This window comes from Dictyostelium discoideum (genome assembly GCF_000004695.1).
Source record: "Dictyostelium discoideum AX4 chromosome 2 chromosome, whole genome shotgun sequence".
NCBI lineage: Eukaryota > Evosea > Eumycetozoa > Dictyosteliales > Dictyosteliaceae > Dictyostelium > Dictyostelium discoideum.
In genome coordinates, this window is record NC_007088.5 from 1,388,163 (window position 1) to 1,409,223 (window position 21,061).

The 21,061-nt window shown below is 21.3% G+C and overlaps 8 protein-coding genes across 8 annotated transcripts; 5 read left to right on the top strand and 3 right to left on the bottom strand.

The window, feature by feature from the left end:
• Positions 1–624: 624 nt before the first annotated feature.
• On the top strand, positions 625–1,296 carry DDB_G0272252 (hypothetical protein; the record flags this gene model as incomplete). Its single annotated transcript, XM_640079.1, has 3 exons — positions 625–704; positions 795–1,079; positions 1,167–1,296. 3 exons carry the CDS (start codon positions 625–627, stop codon positions 1,294–1,296), a joined length of 495 nt encoding a protein of 164 aa, XP_645171.1.
• Positions 1,297–1,835: 539 nt separating this feature from the next.
• DDB_G0272376 (hypothetical protein) lies at positions 1,836–2,879 on the top strand (the record flags this gene model as incomplete). Its single annotated transcript, XM_640080.1, has 3 exons — positions 1,836–2,314; positions 2,455–2,565; positions 2,654–2,879. 3 exons carry the CDS (start codon positions 1,836–1,838, stop codon positions 2,877–2,879), a joined length of 816 nt encoding a protein of 271 aa, XP_645172.1.
• A 1,192-nt stretch (positions 2,880–4,071) lies between these two features.
• DDB_G0272378 (hypothetical protein) lies at positions 4,072–6,540 on the top strand (the record flags this gene model as incomplete). The annotated part of the gene is made up of 1 exon (XM_640081.1): positions 4,072–6,540. One exon carries the CDS (start codon positions 4,072–4,074, stop codon positions 6,538–6,540), a length of 2,469 nt encoding a protein of 822 aa, XP_645173.1.
• Positions 6,541–6,925: 385 nt separating this feature from the next.
• On the top strand, positions 6,926–7,730 carry DDB_G0272380 (hypothetical protein; the record flags this gene model as incomplete). The annotated part of the gene is made up of 2 exons (XM_640082.1): positions 6,926–7,022; positions 7,156–7,730. 2 exons carry the CDS (start codon positions 6,926–6,928, stop codon positions 7,728–7,730), a joined length of 672 nt encoding a protein of 223 aa, XP_645174.1.
• A 188-nt stretch (positions 7,731–7,918) lies between these two features.
• Positions 7,919–11,914, bottom strand: DDB_G0272254 (Kelch repeat-containing protein; the record flags this gene model as incomplete). The annotated part of the gene is made up of 1 exon (XM_640083.1): positions 7,919–11,914. One exon carries the CDS (start codon positions 11,912–11,914, stop codon positions 7,919–7,921), a length of 3,996 nt encoding a protein of 1,331 aa, XP_645175.1.
• A 1,196-nt stretch (positions 11,915–13,110) lies between these two features.
• DDB_G0272382 (hypothetical protein) lies at positions 13,111–15,417 on the bottom strand (the record flags this gene model as incomplete). Its single annotated transcript, XM_640084.1, has 2 exons — positions 13,111–13,347; positions 13,471–15,417. 2 exons carry the CDS (start codon positions 15,415–15,417, stop codon positions 13,111–13,113), a joined length of 2,184 nt encoding a protein of 727 aa, XP_645176.1.
• A 234-nt stretch (positions 15,418–15,651) lies between these two features.
• DDB_G0272256 (hypothetical protein) lies at positions 15,652–15,828 on the bottom strand (the record flags this gene model as incomplete). Its single annotated transcript, XM_640085.1, has 1 exon — positions 15,652–15,828. The coding sequence occupies one exon, from the start codon at positions 15,826–15,828 to the stop codon at positions 15,652–15,654; it is 177 nt and encodes a 58-aa protein (XP_645177.1).
• A 1,586-nt stretch (positions 15,829–17,414) lies between these two features.
• DDB_G0272384 (ATP-dependent DNA helicase RecQ family protein) lies at positions 17,415–20,707 on the top strand (the record flags this gene model as incomplete). The annotated part of the gene is made up of 2 exons (XM_640086.2): positions 17,415–17,416; positions 17,788–20,707. Coding segments are annotated over 2 exons (2,922 nt in total).
• Between the last annotated feature and the right edge of the window lie 354 nt (positions 20,708–21,061).

The window sequence follows — 21,061 nt, forward strand, 5'->3', positions numbered from 1 at the left end:
AGTAAAAATAATATGACGACTAACCAATTTTCTTTTTTTCCTATTTAATTACTATAAATGGAAAAAAAGTAATTTTTTAATGATTAAAAAAATGGATATAATAATCATTTCTGTTAACATTATTTTTTTATTTTTTTATTTTTTATTTTTCTTTAATACCAAATCTTGGTTTTTAACCTTATCTATTTTTAGTTTTAAAATTAATTATAGTTTTTTGGTAAAATATTTGACAAAAAAAAAAAATAATAAAATAAACTAATAATTTTAATTAACAAAAACATTTATCATTGAAATTTTTTTTTTCCTTATATACTCCATTTTGGCGTCAGGTTAGAAAAAAAAAAAAAAAGAAACACAATCTTATGATATTTATCTCAAAAAAACAAGAAAAAAAACCAGGTGTTACATTTTTGTGAAAGTCTTAATATAAAAAAAAAAAAATTAATAAAAAATAAAAATAAAAAAAAATAAAAAAATAAAAAAAAAAAAAAAAAAAAAATGAAAAAAAAAATAAAAAAAATTAAAAATAGAAATTTTTTTTTTTTAATATAAAAAAACAAAAGAAAAAAAAAAAAAAAACAAACTTATAGTAAAAAACTTATATAAATCTAAATAAAAATAAAAATGACAAAATTATATATAAAACAAAAAGTATTCTCTTTTGGTGAGAAATATAATGTATATGATGAATTTAAAAATAAAAAGTAAAAATATTTTCTATACCCCTATTATTATTTTTAAATAATGATATTAAAATTTTTTTTTTTTTTTTTTTTTTTTTTTTCATTTTAAAGATTTTATTGTGAAGGTTCTGTTTTCAGTTGGGGTAGTAAAATAAAAATGTTTAGCCAAGATACAAATCAATTAATTTTTGTAATTAGACAAAAAGTTAAATTTTCATTTTATAAAAAATATTTTATCTATGATGGTAATGATAACCTTTTGGCAACAGTTAAACAAAAATCATTGTTTAAACCAAAATTAGAAATCGTTTTAAATGAAAATGAGCAATACACATGTAAAGGTGATTTTTTTAGTTATAATTTTCAAATCTTAGATGATGGTCTTCCAATTGGAAGGTATGTTTTTTATTTATGAAATTTTCATCTAATTACAACTTATAAAATAACTAACTTTTATTTTATTTATTTATTTATTTATTTCAGTGTTACAAAGAGAGTATTATCATGGGGTGATACATATATGTTGGATATATCAGAGAATTTCGAACCATCCTTCTTTGTTGCAATTGTTATTACAATTGACGATTGTGTTCATAGAGAAAACAATGGATAATAGTTTATATTAATTTTTTGACCCCTTAAAAAGTTTATATGAATATAAAAACAAAATTATTATTATTAAAATAAATTTAAAATAATCTTTTAAATTTATAAACAATTGCATTCATTATTTTTCATTTAAAAAAATTAATTAATTTAGAATTCCAATTGTCAGGAAAGAAAAAAGGAAAAAAAAAAAAAAAAAAAAAAATTAATATAAACATCAACTATAGTTCGGAATTGTTTAAAAAAAAAATAAAATTAAAATTAATTATAGTTTAGAATTGTTTAAAAAAAAATTAAAATTAAAAAAAAAAAAATTAAAAAAAAAAAAAAAAATTTAAAAATAAAACATTCGTAGATTTGTACATGTTTCCATATTTAAACATTAATTTCCAAAAGGGGATGCAAAATTTGGTGTATTGATGAAATGAATATAAAAGAAAAAAAAAAATTAAAAAAAAAAAAAATTAAAATAAAAAAATAAAAAAATAAAAATAAATAAAATAATATATTTGTAAATATTAAATTAATTAAATATATATTAAAAAAATGATGAAAAAATATATTGTTAGTTATGGTAATAATTATGGATATTATAATTCAAATAAACAAATTAATATTTTAGATGATACAAGAAAGGAAGTTCTTTATGAATGTTATTTAAATCCAAAGAATAGGAAATGTGATTTTTATAAATATAATTCAAATAATCCAAATAATAATAAATATGATAAAAATAATGAAAATTTTAAAATTGAAGATTGTTACTCAATAAAAGAACCAGAATTAAAAGATGATGAATTATTTAAAATTGAAAAAGAGAGTTTCCTATCCCTTCATTCAAAACATTTAATCTTAAATAAAGAAAATCAATTAATATCAACAATGGAAAGGAAAACAAGATTATTTTCTCATTCAAATTATAATTTAACAATGATAAATGGTCAACAATATTTTATAATTCCACCAAAATCAAAAGTTAATTTTGGTGGTTTTGAAATTTATGATGGTGATAAATTAATTGGAAAGTAAGTAAAAAAAAAAAAAAAAAAAAAAAAAAAAAAAAAAAAAAAAAAAAAAAAAAAAAAAAAAAAAAAAAAAAAAAAAAAAATTCCAATAAAATCGAATTCTTCTAATAATAAAATTAATTTATTTTTCATTTCAATAGTGCTTGGTTTGGAGTAAATTATGAATTATTTTTAAATGAACAATATGATGAGCCATTCTTTTTATTAGTTTCAATTATTGCCAATAACTTCTTTTCTTCTATTACTCCAAGGTAGATATATCACTAATATCACTAATGAAAAAAATGTAAAAATAATATGATGACTAACCAATTTTCTTTTTTTATTTTACTTTAAAAGTAGAAGAAAAATGAGATCATTTAATAAAAATCCCAATTTCATTAGCAGTGGAAGTAACGGAATGAATTGGGGTGGTTCTTTGAACACTTGTGACTCTGGAGGATTCAATAGTTTTGGTTGCGACAGTGGCGGTGGTGGCTTTGGTTGCGACAGTGGTGGTGGTGGTTTTGGTTGCGACAGTGGTGGTGGTGGTTTTGGTGGCTGTGATAGTGGAAGTTCATTTTAATATTTTTTAAAAAAATAATTTTTAATTAAATAATTTTAAAATAATTTTATTTGAAATAAATGTTCTATCATTCAAATTAAAATAAAATAATTAAGTAAATTTTTTCAACCTATTTAAATTGGTGCATACATGTATGTATGCATGTATGTTGAGAATGAGTGGTTGTTACTTGGGGGTTAAGTGGTTTTGCAAATTATCTTAAAATATTTATTTTAACACATAAAAAAATAATAACAATTTTTTTTTTTTATTATTTTTATGTGTTAAAATAATTATATAATATCTTCTTTTTTTAATTTTTATATTACAATATGTAGTTTAAAAAAGGGAATAATCTCATTTATTTATATTTTTATAAATATGGATCGTTATAAATGATCTTATCAAAAAAAGAAAAAACGATTATTTTATCATATAATTGGGGGTAAATTCGAATTGTGTGGTTGTTATTGTGTTTTTGTGAGTTTTGTAATTTGTATTATAACAACTGGGGTATATTTATCTGTTAATATCAACATGGTGTAAATTTGTTAATTGAATTTATTTTTATTATAATACAATATAAAAAATAAAAAATAAAAATAAAAAAAATAAAAAAAATAAAAATAAAAAAAAAAATTATTGTCTAACACACAAATGATTTAATAATCGTCTTTTAATTGTTTTTTTTTTATTTTAACACTAAAAAAAATATTAACTATTTATTTTTTTTTTTTTAAATATTCATTATATTTTTAAATATTATAAATTTTTTTTTTTTTTTTTTTTTTTTTTTTGACATTGTTAATAATAATTATTATTTTTTTCATTTATTTATTTATTTATTTATTTATTTATTTTTTTATTTTTTATTTTTATATTTTTAAAAAAAAAACAACAACAATCAAAAAGAATATGTAAAAAAATTATTTTTTTATTTAGATTTTAAATTTTAAAAATAGATTCTAAAAATAGATTTTGATAAAAAAAAAAAAAAAAAATGAAATTTTTATTATTTTTATTTTTTATATTTTTAAATGTTAATATTATAAAATCAGATTTTATAAAAACCACAAATTTAAATTTATTAAAAAAAATAAATAATAGTAACGATAATATTATTTATAATTTTTCAAATGATTTATTGTGGAAACCAAATTTAAAACCAAATGTAACAGATAATGTAATAATTGATAGTGGTTTTAATATTGTGATGAATCAATCGAGTAAAATAAAAAGTTTAGAAATTAAACCAAATTCATCATTTTTAATAAAGACACAATTAAGAATTCAAGAAAAATTTACAAGTGATAATGGATCAATATTAATATTTGATGCAGATTCAATTGGCGATGGTACAATGATAATTGGTGGTGATGTAAATTTATTTGGTTCAATGTATATTCAAAGTTATTTTAGTATTTATTCAATGAAAACGTTAAATATATATGGTCAATTGAATTTGGGAGGGTTATGTTATATAAATAGTTTTACAAAATTCTCTGGTTTCCAAAATGGGATATATGGATCGATGTTTATTTTTACAAACAATACAGAGTTTAATAAAAATTTTATGTTACTTGATACATCATTAATAGATTTCGTTGGTAGTGATTGTAATTATTTAATGACAAATAATTCACTTTCGACGTTAATTCGTTCAATGTTTAGTATATTAGAAACATCATTACAATTAAAAAAAAGTAAATTAATATTAAATGAATCAATTCAAAATATTAAAGAATCAAATGTAACCATTGAAATGGATAGTGCAATTAATGTACATAAGAATTCTACATTAAAAATTTATAATACAGAATTCATAATAGATGGTTCAACATTAGTTTTTGAATATTTTTCAAATGGTACAATTGAAAATTCAATTTTTAAACTTTATAATAAATCTTCGATTCTCTTTTATAATGGTAGTTTTGTTGAAGTTTTAGGTGGTCAAATGTTATTATTTGATTCTTATTTAGATATTTACAATGGTTCAGAATTAATAATTAATGGAACATTTGAAAATTTTAGAGTTTATAATCAAACTGCAGTTGAAATTTCACATTTAGGAAAATGTAGTATCATTGGTAGATTAAACCTATTTGATAAATCCTCTTTTAAATGTAAAAGAGGTAGTGAATTATTAATTAATGGAACATTAGTACATTATCATAATTCATTTATAAATTCAACATTAGCATCTGTTATTTTAAATGGTGATTTGATTTTAAAGGATGAATCATTTGTTCAATCTGTCGATTCATACTTTAATATTAATGGTAATTTAATAATGGAATCAAATACAACTTTAAAAATTAAAAATTCAACATTTATTGTACCAGGTTCAATTTATTTAAATTCATCAATCATTCTCAACTCATCATTTTTATATTTAAATGGTAGTTTTATAGCCCATACTGATTCACCTTCAAATTTTACAAAATCAGTTTTAAATATTACAGGTGAAATTTATTTAGATGGTGTTTTATCATTTAATGATACTTTTATTCAAACAAATTCAAATTTTTCAATTGGTGGTGATATCATTGGTAATAAAATGAAAATTTCAACATTTGGTCATTTTAAAATTGAAAAGAATGCTTCATTTCTTTGTGATGGTTGTACATTGGATATTGGTAAACGAGGTGAATTTATTTATGATAGATATTCAGTGATAAAATTAAATAATACAAAAATCAATATTAATCCACTTGGTGTAGTTAAAAGTTTTGGAATTATTCATGTAATTCATGGTACATCAATTACAAATGTTGGTAATTTCGAACATTCCTCACATATTTATCATAATCATATTAATGGTGAATTATCATTATTAAATGAATCAATTATAAGGAATAAAGGTAATTGGAAATGTATTGATGTTAATGAAACTACATTTACAAATAAAAGTCAAATTGATTTACCATTTTTTAATGATGGTGGAGTTTTACATATTTCAGGTTCACATACATTTTTTAAATTATTCTATCAAGATAATAATGGTAAAATTAGTTTATCCAATAATGGCTCAATTAGTTCAATTAGACCTTTAAATTTAAATAATGGTTATTTAGTTGGAAATGGTTCAATCATTGGTTCAGTTAATATGAGTGGAGAAATTGGTCAACAATATACACCAAATCAATTAAATATTAATGGTGATTTACATTTTTCATCAGAAAATTCAAAAATTATCATTACAATTGATAAAGATCAATCATTTACAACCATAAATGTTAATCAAACTATTAATTTAACAAATTGTAATAATTCTTGTGAATTGGTTTTTCTAATTCATCAAGATATGATTAGTAATGGTGAATTTGAATTTTTAAAATATAATTCATTGGTTGGTTCAAACTTTAGTTCAATTAAATTTCAGACATACAATAATCTTGATGCTATTGAAAATAATAAAAAAACAATTTCAAATTCTTCAATTATAAATGGTTGTCAAGTTTCAATAAAAAGTGGTCATAAATCAATGGCATTAATGTTTAATAGTTGCATGGAAAGAAAATCAATTCCAGTTTATACTTATATATTTTCTGCTGTTGGTGTAGTTTGTATTGGTTTACTTGTAAGTTTAGGAATTCAAAATAGGCATAAAATTAAAACAAAATATTTACATTGGAAAGATAGAACTAGAGAATTAAAATATAATAATAATAATAAAAGATAATAATAATTAATTAAATAAAAAATAAATAAAAATAATAAATTAAAAGTAAATGATTTTATTTGTTTTTATTCATATTGTCAACCAATATAAAGATCTTTTTTTTTAGATATAAATTAAATCATTGTTTAAAAAAAAAAAAAAAAAAAAAAAATTAAAAAAAGGTGAAAATATTACATACGCGTGTAATTAATTATTTTTAAAAAAAAAATAAAAAATAAAAAAAAAAATAAAAAAAGTTAAAAAAAAAAAAAAAAAATATCAAGAAAAAATATCCATTTTTTTTTTTAAATTATTAAAAAAATAAAAAATAAAAAACTTAAAACTATTTTTATACCTACTATAATAGGTTTATAGTATATATAATAGTAAAATAATTTTTAAAAGAATGAATGAATTGATTGCCCCGTTTTTAACTCTAAGTATGATATGTTTGATGTGGTTAAATTTTTGTCAATTTTTAAAAAAACATAAAGTTATTTCAAGTGAAATTTCAAGAAAATGTGTAACTATTAATAAATTTATAATTATTTTATTTTATTTACTTTATTTTTAACCTTTTTTTTTAAAAAAAAAAAAAAAAAAAAAAAATGAAAATAATTTTTTAGATACATATAGGTACAGGTATAATTTATGTTTTAGTATGGAGAATATTTCCACAATTTAATTGGTATTCAAGAATAGTTGTTGGATTAGTTCCATTGATAATTAGTTTTCAATATGCATTGATTGGATTAGGAATTATTAATGATCAAAAGACAGTAGAATCAATGAGTAGATCAGGATCACCAAGAGAACTTTTATTAGGACCACTTTCATATGGAATTATCATATCATTATTAACAATGATTTTCTGGTTCTCCCCAATTTCAATCATTACAATTGGAGTATTATGTTTAGGTGATGGATTTGCCGCGATATTCGGTTTAAAATATGGCACTAAAAGAATACCTTACAATAGAGAAAAGACATTAATTGGTTCATTGGCATTCTTTATTTGTTCATTCATTGGTACTTTTATATTATTAACTTTACTTCAAGATAGATTATTATATCCTTCAATAGTTTTAGCACCATCATTATTTTGGGTTTGTTTAATTTCAACACTAATCGAATCTTTACCACTTCGTGATTGGGATAATATAACCATTTCAATTTGTTCTGTTTTAACTTTAAATTTAATGGGTTATTAAAAAATAAATAATTATTAATTGTTTAATCTTAATTTTAAAAACTATTTGGGAAAATTTTATAAATAAATAAATATATATATTTTTTTTTATTGATAAATAAATAAAGAATTTTTTTTTTTTTTTTTTTTTGTTATTATTATTAATTATTAATATAATTGATAAATAATTTGGTTTTTTTTTTTTTTTTTTTAAAAAGTTTTAGTTAAATAATTTGTAATTTCTTCAAAAGATGGTCTTTTATTTGGATCTTCAGACCAACACCAAACTACTAATTTCTTCCAATTTGGATCACAATTATCTGGTAATTCTGGTCTTAAACCTTTTGAAGCAACTAAAATGCCAGCATTCATTGGAGGAATACCTTGATATGGTTCTTCACCAGTTAATAGCTCATATAGGACGATTGCATAAGAATAAACATCAGCTTTTTGATTATAAGATTCATGACGAAGAATCTCTGGAGCAGTCCAAGCCACTGTACCAATTGTAGTCATAGTTTGAGTGAATGAAGTTTCTCTGGCGATACCTAAATCTGCGATTTTAATATTGAAATGTTTATCCATTAAAAGGTTACTTGATTTTAAATCTCTATGAATTATATTTCTCGTATGTAAATGTTGCATACCACGTGCAATATCGAAAGCTATAGCCAATATCAATGTACTATCCAATTTAATTGATTGTTGTTGTTCTGATGGTTTTGAATGGATTAATTCAAATAGATTACCACTTGGTAAGAATTCCATAACTATACACATTGGATTCAACGAATAACCATAACATGTCACCAAATTTGGATGTTGTAAACTACCCAATAGTTCAACCTCTGCTTTAAACTCTTGAATCATTTCTTCTCTTGCTTTATCTTTATTTGAATTTAATTTCTTTACTGCAACATCTTTACCTTTCCAATTACCCTTTAAAACTTTACTAAAATGACCTTTACCAATCTCTTTATCAATTTTAATATCTGAATAATTTATCATTGTAACTGATGATGATATTGGTAGTGTTACTGTATTTACAAACCAAATATCATCTAATATTGATAAATTATTATTATTATTATTATTATTATTATTATTATTATTATTATTATTATTATTATTATTATTATTATTATTATTATTATTATTATTATTATTATTATTATTATTATTATTATTATTATTAGTAGTGTTGGTTGTATTTGTAATGATAGTATTACTATTACCACTACTACTACTACTATTATTACCACCACTACTACTATTATTATTAATATTATTATTATTTCCTTTACCACCTAATATAAATAATTTACTACCATTTTTAATTAAACCAAAATTATAACGTGGTGGAGAGAATTGAACACCAGAAACTTTTGACCATTGCATACGATATGATAATACCCAACAATCTCTTAATGCAATTGGATTACCATTTGAATCATCTTTTTTACCACCAACCATAACGATATTTCTACCGACACGTGTTGCTGAATGAAATGATCTTTCTGATGGTATCTCTGAAACTTGATGAAAACTTGCAACTTGCCACTGAAAACTTGAATCAATTTCATTTAATAATAAAATATGGGTATCATTTAATTCGACCAATCCTTTATTATTATTATTATTATTATTATTATTATTATTATTATTATTATTATTATTATTATTATTATTATTATTATTATTATTATTATTATTTATACCTTTACCACCGAAAATTATTAATTTCTCCCCTAAAATTGTACTTGTATGACCAAATCTTTCAGATGGTGTTTGACCTCCTTTAATGTTTGTAACGGTTGACCAACACATTGTTTCTGGCTCTAATATATAGAGATCATTTAAACATTGTTCACCATCGTAGCCACCAAACAATAAGAATCTATTACCATAACGAGTGAAAGTATGTCCATATCTTGGTGAAGGTATACAACCACCACTAATTCTAGGTGATGACCAATGTACTGTACTATCATCCATAATGGTTAAAACATACAATTTATTTGATAATTTGCCAGCTACATAACCACCAAACAAGTAAAACTTATTACCAATTCTACAATAGTCGTGATTATAAATTGACTCTGGGCCAACTTTACCACCGGTTACTTTTGGTGATATGAATAGGTTTCTCTCTACATCGATGAATTGAACTAAATTCTCACCAGTTATACCTTCACCACCAATCAATACCAATGATGAACCATAAACAGTGACAGAGTGTGAAGATCTTGGTGGTTGTAAAGTACATTGTTGAGCAATGGCCCAATCCAACTTCTCTTCAACACCAGTTGATAATTTTATAAACTTACTAACAGTACTTCTTACTTTATTACTGTTCTCCAATTGTGATAATTCTTGTTTAGTTTCATCATTAGTTGGTACAATTGTTGATGTAGTTGTTGATATTCCATTATTTTGTAAAATTTGATCATCTTGTTCAAAATCATTACCAACAACACTATTATTATCATTAATATCTGAGAAACTATCATTATTATTTTCATTATCATTTTCTAAATTACCAACAACACTATTTGTACCTGGTGTTTGATAAACTGGTGTTGCTAATTGACTAACTGGTGCTGATACTGATTGATTATTATTATTATTATTTGTATTGCTATTATTATTATTATTATTATTATTTGAATGAGCTAAGAAATTTAAATATTGATTATAATATTCAGGTGGTAAACTTTTTCTATTATTTATAGAACTACTACCAAATGTTCTAGTTCTATAAGTTGATGATTGGTCTATATCAGTGTATGGATGAGTAGGGAATGCTGAATAAAATATATTATGTGATGAACCACCAGTTGGTAATGGTGGTGGTTGAATACTATCTGAACCTGATGATGATCTATTATGAGTTTTACCAACACTAGTATTATTTAATATTAAATTATTTAATAAACTATTTGTACTATTCTCTTTTGATAGTATATTATTATTATTACCATTATTATTGCCATTATTATTGCCATTATTATTATTATTATTATTATTATTATTATTATTATTATTATTATTATTATTATTATTATTATTATTATTATTATTATTATTATTATTATTATTATTATTATTATTAATACTATTATTGACATTATTATTATTGTTGGTGGATGTTGTTGTTGCTGTTGTTGCTGTTGTTATATTTGAAGGTTGATTTACATTTGAAGGATTCGTTATTGGTGTATTTGATGTTGTATTTACATTATTTAAATTGGTTGAGCTTATATTTACATGTTCATAAAAATTAATTTTAGATTTAACATCTTTTTGGTAAGTTTCTGGACTTGAGATTTCGTTATTATTATTACCTTTTGTTGATGCACTATCATTATTAGTTGTGGTAGTATTATTATTATTATTATTATTATTACTACTACTATCGCTATCATTTATTGAAGATTTACTTAACTTATTTATGATTTGATATCTATTATCAAAATATATTACAAAGTATATGACAAATATAGAGATGACATAAACTGATGTCTCTTTAAGTACAAAGTTTGAAAGTATATATATTAACAACACAATGAAAATTGATTCCACAAAATAGATTGGACTAAATCCAAACATTACTGATAAACTTGGTTTACTTATAAATTCAATAGTTGGATTAATTGTTGAGTTTTTAATCTTTTTAAATTTACTTGGCGTTGAATTTGTTGTTGATGTACTTGTATTTGTTGTTGCTGTTGTGGTGGGTGTTTGTTGTGTATTCAATATTGGCGTTGGCTTTGTTATTGCTTTAGTTGTATTTAATATTAATTTATTTGGTGATATTTGTTGGGTAGTAATTGGTGAAGGAGCTCTTCCATCTTTTATATTATTATTATTATTACCACTACTGCTACTGCTACTACTACTACTACTATTGTTATTATCATTACAAATTTTATCTTCTTTAATATTATCTTTAATTGTATCTTTGATTGATTCCTTTTCCAATTTGAAACTATCTCCTCTATCCAAATTACTATTGAAATTTTTATAATAATTATTTTCTTCTGATAATTTTGATTCCATATAGTTATTAAAATCAGCTGCTGAACTACTATTATTTGAAAAGCATGACTGAGATGATAAATTTAATTGTGAATTTTGTTGTTGTTGTTGTTGGTGTTGTGACGGTGGTGAGGATGATGAGCCACTACTATTGCTACTAGTTTCCATTGTTGTTGACTTTAAAATTGTGCTAACTTTATCAGGTATTTTATGTTGTTGATGTGTATTGTGGTGGCTATGGTGTGTGTTATTATGGCTATTATTCCTTGACTGTGAAGGTGAAGAAGGAAATTTTTTCTTTAAAATTGGTGAATGAGGTTGAGATAAATCTTCAGAAAATGAATGACTTCTATTCCTTAACCCACCTTGTTTTGAAACATTTGTAAGATGAGTATTATTAATACTACTATTACTATTTGTAGTTGCCACCTTATAAATTAATTATTTTATAATAGTGAAAGTGAATTCACTATTTTTTGTTTTTTTTTTTTTTTTTTTTTGTTTTTTTTATTTTTTTGCTTTTGCTTTTTGTTTTTTAATTTTATTTATTTATTTTTATTTTTATTTTTATTTTTAATATTGCTTTTAAGTAATATTACTAACTAAATATTATTACTATTACTATATATTATATATGAATTTGAAAAAAAAAAAAAGTAGAATATATATATATATAAAAATATATAAATATTATTTTTAATTGAAAAAAAGTGTAAGAAAAAAAAATTTTAAGAAAAAAAAAAAAAAAAATATACACCCCTTTTTTTTTTTTTTTTTTTTTTTTTTTTTAAATGTTTCCTAAATCGGCACTTTCATACACCAAACAAGTGTTTTTTTATTATTTTGTTATTTATGTTTTTTTTTTTTGTTTTTTTTTTTTTTTCTTAGTTCTTTTATACCTTTTTATTTTTCTTTTATTTTCTCAAAGATTTTTTGTTTTTTTTTTTTTAAATTAAAAATTTAAAAATAAAAAAATTAAAAAATAAAAAATTTTAAAAAAAAATGAAATTAAACAATTTTTTGATGAAAAGCCAAATAAATTGGGTTGGGTTCAAATAATTGGAAATTTATTGAAAAACAAATCAAATAATTCGCAAATTAATAAATAAGTATTGCATTATAATATAAAATATTTTAAAAATAAATTAATTTAAAATAAATATACTCATTTAAAATAAATAATTTTAAATATTTTTTTTTAATAATACTATTTTTTTAATAAATTTATTTTTATTGATAATTTGTGTTTTTATTAAATAGTAAAAAAAAAAATAATAATCAAAAAAAAAAAAATAAAAAATAAAAAATAAAAAAAAAATTAAAATTTAGTGGAAAAACAAATAAAAAAAAAATCAAAAGGTTTATCACTTTGTTTTATTAATAAAATGTTGGAAAATAGTACTATTCACTTCAGAGTTTAGAAAAACATTTACAATATTATTATTATAAAAAATACCTTGGTAATTTGATAATAAATGTACAAGATAACTTTGAAGTGGTAATTGTCTAGCTTTTGCAACTTGGTTGGATGCTACTTTTAATTTCTTTGGTGGTAATGTCAAACCTAAATCTTTTTTATCAATTATTCCGGAACTTTTTAACTATTTTAGACAAAAAAAAAAAAAAAAAAAAAAAAAAAAAAAAAAACTTTGGTTAATACCATTGAATTAATAATAAAATGTATTCGTTATTATTATTATTTTTAAAAAAAAAAAAAAACTTACTTTTTTATCCAACATTAAAAAGTTATTATATCTTCTACAAACGAACCATTCATTTGAATTTGAAATTACTTGTAATTTATATTCAATATGATCATCAATTTGAAAGAAACCAACAATTCTAATTGAAATATCCCAAGCTGTTCCAGATTTTGAAGATGGTTTCCAACTATTTGGAGTAATTGGTCTTTCTTGTGATGATTTGAGTGGAGTTGATGGGGATGATGATTGTTGTTGTTGTTGTTGAAATCTATCTTGTGATGATGATAAACCACGATCTTGTGATGATGATAAACTACGATCTTGTGATGTATTCAAAACATTACGATCTTGAGAAGATGATAATGATGATGGAGCAGTTGTTGAATTTGAAGATGTTGGAGATGATTGAGCAGATGGTTTATAAGACCAATTTGATTTTTTAATTTGTTGTTGTTGTGATGATGATGAATGGGAAGGTAATGATGGTGTTGATGAATGTAATGATGGTGATGGAACTGTACAATTATTATTATTTTTACTACTTCTTCTACTTCTACCTGAAATATTTAATGAAACAAATGAAGGTGGTTCAATTGTTACAATCTTTTCATTCTCTTTGGAAATATGATGACTTTCAAATGATACTTCATCCTCTAAAGATCCAGTTGTTGTACCATCATCTGATTGTGTATCTAATTGAATACACTTATTATTATTATTATTAATTGAATTTATAATATTACTATTATTATTATTATTAATACTTTGTGGTTGCCAAATTAAAGAAGGTGAAAAAGCAGTTAAAGAAGCAGTTGAGGAATTTGATTCGTATGAATTTGTATTTATACTACTATTATTATTTTTTGTGATTGGTGTTGGTTTTTTAATGTTTGTTGCTAATGATTGTTTTCTTTTTGGTGATTGAGTTGTTTGTTTATTGGTGGTGGTGGTAGTGATGTTTTTATTATTATTATTATAACAGTCTTTGTTAGTATTTAAATTATCAAATTGTTTTTCTTCATTTTCTAATTGTTTTAATTCTTTTTTTAATTCTTTCTTTAATTCTTCTTGTTCTTTATTTAATTGTTCTTGTTTTCTTTCTTTTTCATTTTGTTGTTGTCTAAGATTTTGACCAATACTACTCTTTCTTTTATTATCAAGAGGTGAGAAACCATTTAAATCTTGGAAAGATAATCTAGTCTGAGAAGCTAATAATGCAATGACTTCATCTCTATCTCCACCACAAAAATCCATAGCATCCAATATTACAGATACTTCAACATTTGGAAAAAGTTCAATTATAAATGACTCATCCTCGTTTAATTCTCTATTTAAATGTTTTTGTGGTTGTGTTTGTTGTTGTTGTTGTTGTTGTTGTTGTTGTTGTGTTTGTAATTGTGGTGATTGTGGCGGTTGTTTAATAAAATTATGATCTTGTTCTCTCTCTTCAAAAGACTCTGGTATTTCTTCTTCAGATTCTTCAGATTCTTCTTGTTCAGATTCTTCATCTTCTTCAGATTCTTCAGATATTGATTGTTGATCAGATTCTTGAGATTCTTCGACTTCAGATTCTTCATTTTCAGTTGATTCTTGATCAGATGAATCATTACCCTCAAAAGAATTATCAAAGTTATCATCAATATTCTCTTGGAATGAAGCTGATGAGAAATCAATTTGATCATCTTTGGAATAATCTTTAACAGAGTTTGTGGCAACAGATATTAATGATGGAGCTGATTGATTAAAATTTCTATGATGAACTTGTGATGGATTATCAACTTTTACATCTGGTAATGAAATACCTCTTGATTTATTTTGTGTTGTAGTTGAATTGTTATTTTTATTAATTGTATATACAGAAAGTTGTTTTATCCATGATTCTTTATCTTCATAGCTAAAACATTGGAACTTTAATGAGTGGTTATTTGTTACTAATATTTCAAAATTTAAATTATTTACAACTGGCATTTTATTTAAAATACAACCAGTAACTGATAAAAAATTTGCTGTTTCCAAGCCTTTATTCCAATTTTTTTTTTTTTTTTTTTTTTTTTTTTTTTTTTTTTTATTTTTATTTTGAATAAAAGAAAAAAAATAAATAAATAAAAAAATAGAAATAAAAATGAAATAAAAAATAAAAGAAATGAAATGAAAATATTTGTTAGAAAAAATAAAAACCCGATAAAAAAAAAAAAAATTATATTATTCTGGAAATAGATTGAGAAAAAAAAAAAAAAAACTTACTTTTACATGAGAATAATATAAAATAATAATACCGGCCTCTGAAACAAGGGAAACTCTTTTTTCTAAATATTGTTGTCTATCATCTTCGAATAGTAAAAGGATTCCTTCTTTTAATGTCATAAATTCATCATCCATTTTATTATTATTTTATTTTTTTTTTTTATATTATTACTATTTTTATTATTATTATTTCTATTTTTATTTCTATTTTTATTTTTATTTTTATTTTTATTTTTATTTTTATTTTTATTTTTATTTACTCTTTTATTATTTTTTTTTTTTTAATATTTTTTTTTTTGTATTTTTTCTACTTTTTTTTATTTTTATTTTTTTTTTTTTTTTATATGTACAAAAAGCTATTTTTCTATTGGATGGGATTTTATTTGCTATATTGGTGCAATGATATTAATATTTGTTTACTGTAAACAAACTAAATCTATTTTTTTTTTTTAAAAAATTTTTTATTTGCTTTTGGTTGGTTGGTTGGAATTTTTTTTTTTTAATTTTACTATTATTTTTTTTTTTTTTTTTTTTTTTTTTTTTTTTTTTTTTTTTTTTTTTGTGATGCCACGAACAATCAAATTCTTTGCGGATTTACCTATAATTATTTACTATTGTTAAATTTTTTTTTTTAAAAAAAAAAAAAAAAATAAAAATAATAATAAAATAAAAATTGGAAAAAATTAAAAAAAAAAAATTTTAAAAAAAATATCTATTTTATTTGCACTTTCCAGTGATCACCCTAACCCACAAAAATATAAAAAAAAAAAAAAATAGAAAAATAGAAAAAAAATAAAAATAAAAATTATGAGATGAAAAATTTTTAAAAAATAAATATATATTTAATTAATATAAGAAAAAAAAAAAAAAAAAATAATTCCTTTTTTTTTTATAGTTTTAAAAAAAAAAAAAAAAAATAAAAAGTTCCCAAAAACTTTTTTTTGTTTAAAAAAACCAAAAAAAAAAAAAAAAAAAAAAAAAATTAATTAAAAATTAAAAAGAAAAAAAAAAAAAAAAAAAAAAAATAAAATAAAAAAAAAAAATTAAAAAAAAAAAAAAATATCTTGATTTTTTTTTTTTTTCAAGTGCGAATTAAAAAAGGTTTTTTGTTGTTAATTTTGGTTTTTATTTGAAAAAAAAATCTTCCTTAAAATACCCCATATTTAGAAATTATTTCTTATTATTATTATTTTTTTTTTTTATTTTAAATTTTTATATTATTTTCTTTGAGTTTTGCTTGTTTAATTTTTTTTTTTTTTTTTTTTTTTTTTTTTTTATAAAAAAATATGGATATATTTTTAAAAATTAAAATTAAATAATCAGAAAAAAAAATATAATAATATAAAAGTAATAAATGTTTAGTTTTAAAAAAAAAAAAAAAAAAAAACGGTTTAATTAGTTTGACAAGTAAATGAAAAACCAATTAATTTTACAATACGGTAATCAAATTAATTAACCAATCAAAATCAAATTAATTAATCAAAATCAAATTAATTAAACAGCCAAATCATTTTATTATTTTTTTAATCTTAAAATCCAATTGGAATTTCACTACCATTTTTTTTTTCATTTTTCCAGTTCAGATATTTGGAAAAAAAACTTTCGTGATCACGTGCCCCCAAAAATAAATATTTTCATTTTTTTTTTAATTTTTTTTTTCATTTCTAATTTATTATTTTTTTTTTTAATTTTTTTTTAGTAAAATTTGTTTTTAAACAAAAATGTAAATATTTTTTTTAAAATGACAAATTAAATTTTTTTTTTTTTTTCACCATTGGAGGGTGTTTTCTTTTTTATTTTTTTATTTTTTTTTTTTGAACTAGTTCAAAAAAATAAAAAAAAAAAAAAAAAAAAGTATAAATTAATCTATTGACAATCTAATTTAAAATTAAAAGAAGATTGTGCGGTCCCTTTAATTTAATATGGTTTTTTTTTTGAGTCAATAAAAAAACCATTTCCCAAATCTTATTTTAATTTTGAGATTAAATGGTTTTTACTTTTTTTTAATTTTTTTTTTTAATTTTTTGGTTTTTATTTTTCGTTTCATTTTTTTTTTTTTTTTTTTTACAAAAACTCACCCAATTAATTATTAAGGGATAATCGACCTATGAATAAATTAATTAGTAGGTCTATATTTAACAAAACAAATGAAAGATCCACATTATCTTTATTTCAATCGTTAAATTATTATTATAAAAGAGATTTCACATCTGAAATTAATAAAACCAATAATAATTTCGACAATTGTCAAAATAACGAAGAAGGTTACAATGTCATTAATAATAATAAAAAAAATAAAAACAATAGTAATAATAACAATGTAGAATATAATGAAAATGATAATAGTAATAATAATAATAATAATAATAAAAATGAAATTAATAATAATGAAATTGATTTTGATTGGTCAATGAAAGCTAAAAAAAAAATTAAAAAAAGTGTATTAACTGGTGAAGATAGATTAGATAAAAAAACAAAAGATTTAAAATATTTAAATTCAATTGGTCTATTAGTCAAATTAAAATCAACTACAATATCAAATAATGAAATATCAGATAATAGTAATAATAATAATTTAAAAGATAAAGAAAATGATGAAATTGAAACTATAGCTCTTATTGATGAAGATAATGAAATATCAACAATTAAAAAGAAAAAAAAAATAAAGACTAATAAAAATAGTTATGATGATGATAATATTGACAATGAATCAAATGATTATACAACTACTATAATACAAAATGAAGATCATAATACTTTTAGTTCAACAACTACTACTACTAGAGGTAGTATAAAAAATAAAAGAAATAAATCATTAAAAAAAGAAGAAATTCAAAAACAACATGAAGAAAATCAAGATAATAATCATGATAAAATATCAATTGAATACGATGAAAATGAATTAAAAAAAACATACAATTTAGATGAAAATGGTGATAATATTGTTGAAATGAGTCCCGCTTTTAAAAATAATAATTTATTAATAAAGAAATCTAAAAATAAAAAAACTAAACAATCAAATATTGACATTGACAATGACAATGACAATGTTGATAACTATATTGACAATGATGATGATGATGAAACCATTGACAAACCTAAAAAATCAAAATCAAAATCAACAACTAAAAGTAAGAAAATAAATGTAAAGAAACAAGATGATGAAAATGAAGAAGAGGAGGAGGATGAAGATGAAGAAAAAGAATTTAAAAGTATTGAAATTAGTAAATTAAAAAAAAAGAAAAAAGAAATTAAAGACGGAGAATATTTAAATATTAAAAATGTATATAAAGAATGGTTAGAATCACCAATTGTTATTAAATTATCAAATGATGATAGTTGTTTTACAAATTCTAAAATTAAAATTAATCCAAAATCATTTACAATTAAAAGTGATGATGACGATGATGGTAATGGTAATGGTAATGGTAATGGTAATGATAATGATAAGAATAATTTAAAATTAAAGAGAGAATGGCATGAATTAGTTGAAACATGTAATAGAGATATATTTGGTAATAAAGAATTTAGAAATTTACAAATTGAAGCTATAAATTCAATTTTACATGATAGGGATACATTTGTAAGTTTACCAACTGGTGGCGGTAAGAGTTTGTGTTTTCAAATTCCATCAATCGTTGATCATAGAGGTGTGACATTTGTAATATCACCATTGTTGGCATTGATGCAGGATCAAGTGCACAAATTGAAATCATTGGGTATTCCCGCAGAGTCAATCAATAGTTCGGGTAGTCAGCGTGAGAATAGGGATGTTTTAGACCAATTATTAAATGGTGAAACTTGTAAATTGAAATTAATTTATATTACACCTGAAAGATTGGCACAATCTGAATTCTTGCATTTGTTAGACCAATTGTACGACCAAGGTAGGTTGAGAAGATTAGTGGTGGACGAAGCTCATTGTATCTCTGAATGGGGCCACAGTTTCAGGCCAAAGTACAGACTAATTTCCACATTTCGTGATCGATTCCCCTCTGTACCGATATCGGCATTCACTGCTAGTGCAACGCCAAATGTTGAAATTGATATTAAAAACTCACTAAAAATGGTTAACCCAATTACAATCAATTCAAGTTTTCTCCGACCAAATTTACTATACCAAGTTAGACAAAAGCAATCTGATGAAGAATCATTACTAAAGGATATTTACAATTTCATTAGTTTTAAATACCCAAATTCAACTGGTATCATCTATTGTGCAACCGTTAGAGAATGTGAAATTGTTGCAGACTATCTAAGTGAACGTGGTTTATCATCTAATTTTTATCATGCTAAACTCAGTAATACTCAACGTTCGAAATTACAAAAAGATTGGACCAATGGTGAATTTAAAATAGTTTGTACAACAATTGCATTTGGTATGGGTATTGATAAAGGTGATACAAGATTCGTCATTCATCATTCAATGCCTCAATCAATGGAATCCTATTATCAACAAACTGGTAGAGCTGGTAGAGATGGTAAACATAGTGATTGTTTATTATTTTATAATAAATCTGATTTAATGAGATTTAAACATATAATATCTCTTAATCAACCAAAAGATCCATTCAATGCTTTTAGTAATTATAATGGTGTTGGTATTGGTGATATTGGTGGTGAACATTTAATATTAGATAATGATGGTAATTATATTAGCAATTATTCATCAGATGAATCTCAATATATGGATACTATTAAAAATAAAATTCAACAAACATCCACAAAACTTGAAATGTTGGACAGTGTTGCTTCATTTTGCTCAACTCAATCGAAATGTCGTCGTGTAACTTTATTAAATTATTTTGGTGAAAACTCAAAATCTTGTGGAAATATGTGTGATATTTGTATTTCAAATTCAAATTCAAATTCAAATAATAGATCAAAAGCAAAACAAAATCAAATCGATTACTCTGAAAGAATTTATAATAGAAATTCTTATTCAATTTCATCTTTTAAAAATAAAAAAAAGAAATCACATGTATCTTATGATAATGATAATGATGTTGATTAAAATTAATTAATTTCCAAAAAAAAAAAAATCCTCTAAACTTTTTTTTTTTTTTTTTTTTCTTCCAAGACAATAAATAAATTAAGTTTTAAAATTAAAATCCATCATTATTATTTTTTATACAAAAATAAACTTTACAATTACTATTAATTATTTTTAAATTATTATTTGATACAATTTTATTGTTTTTTTTTTTGTTTTTTTTGTTGTTTTTTTTTTTTTTTTTTTTTTTTTTCATTTTTTTTTTTTTTTTTGTGATTGAATTTCTAAATAAAAATTCTAATGTTGACTAATATTTATATTGGTTGGTGGATGATGGTATTTGGTGATTGTGATGTTTTCTTTTAATTTTTTTTT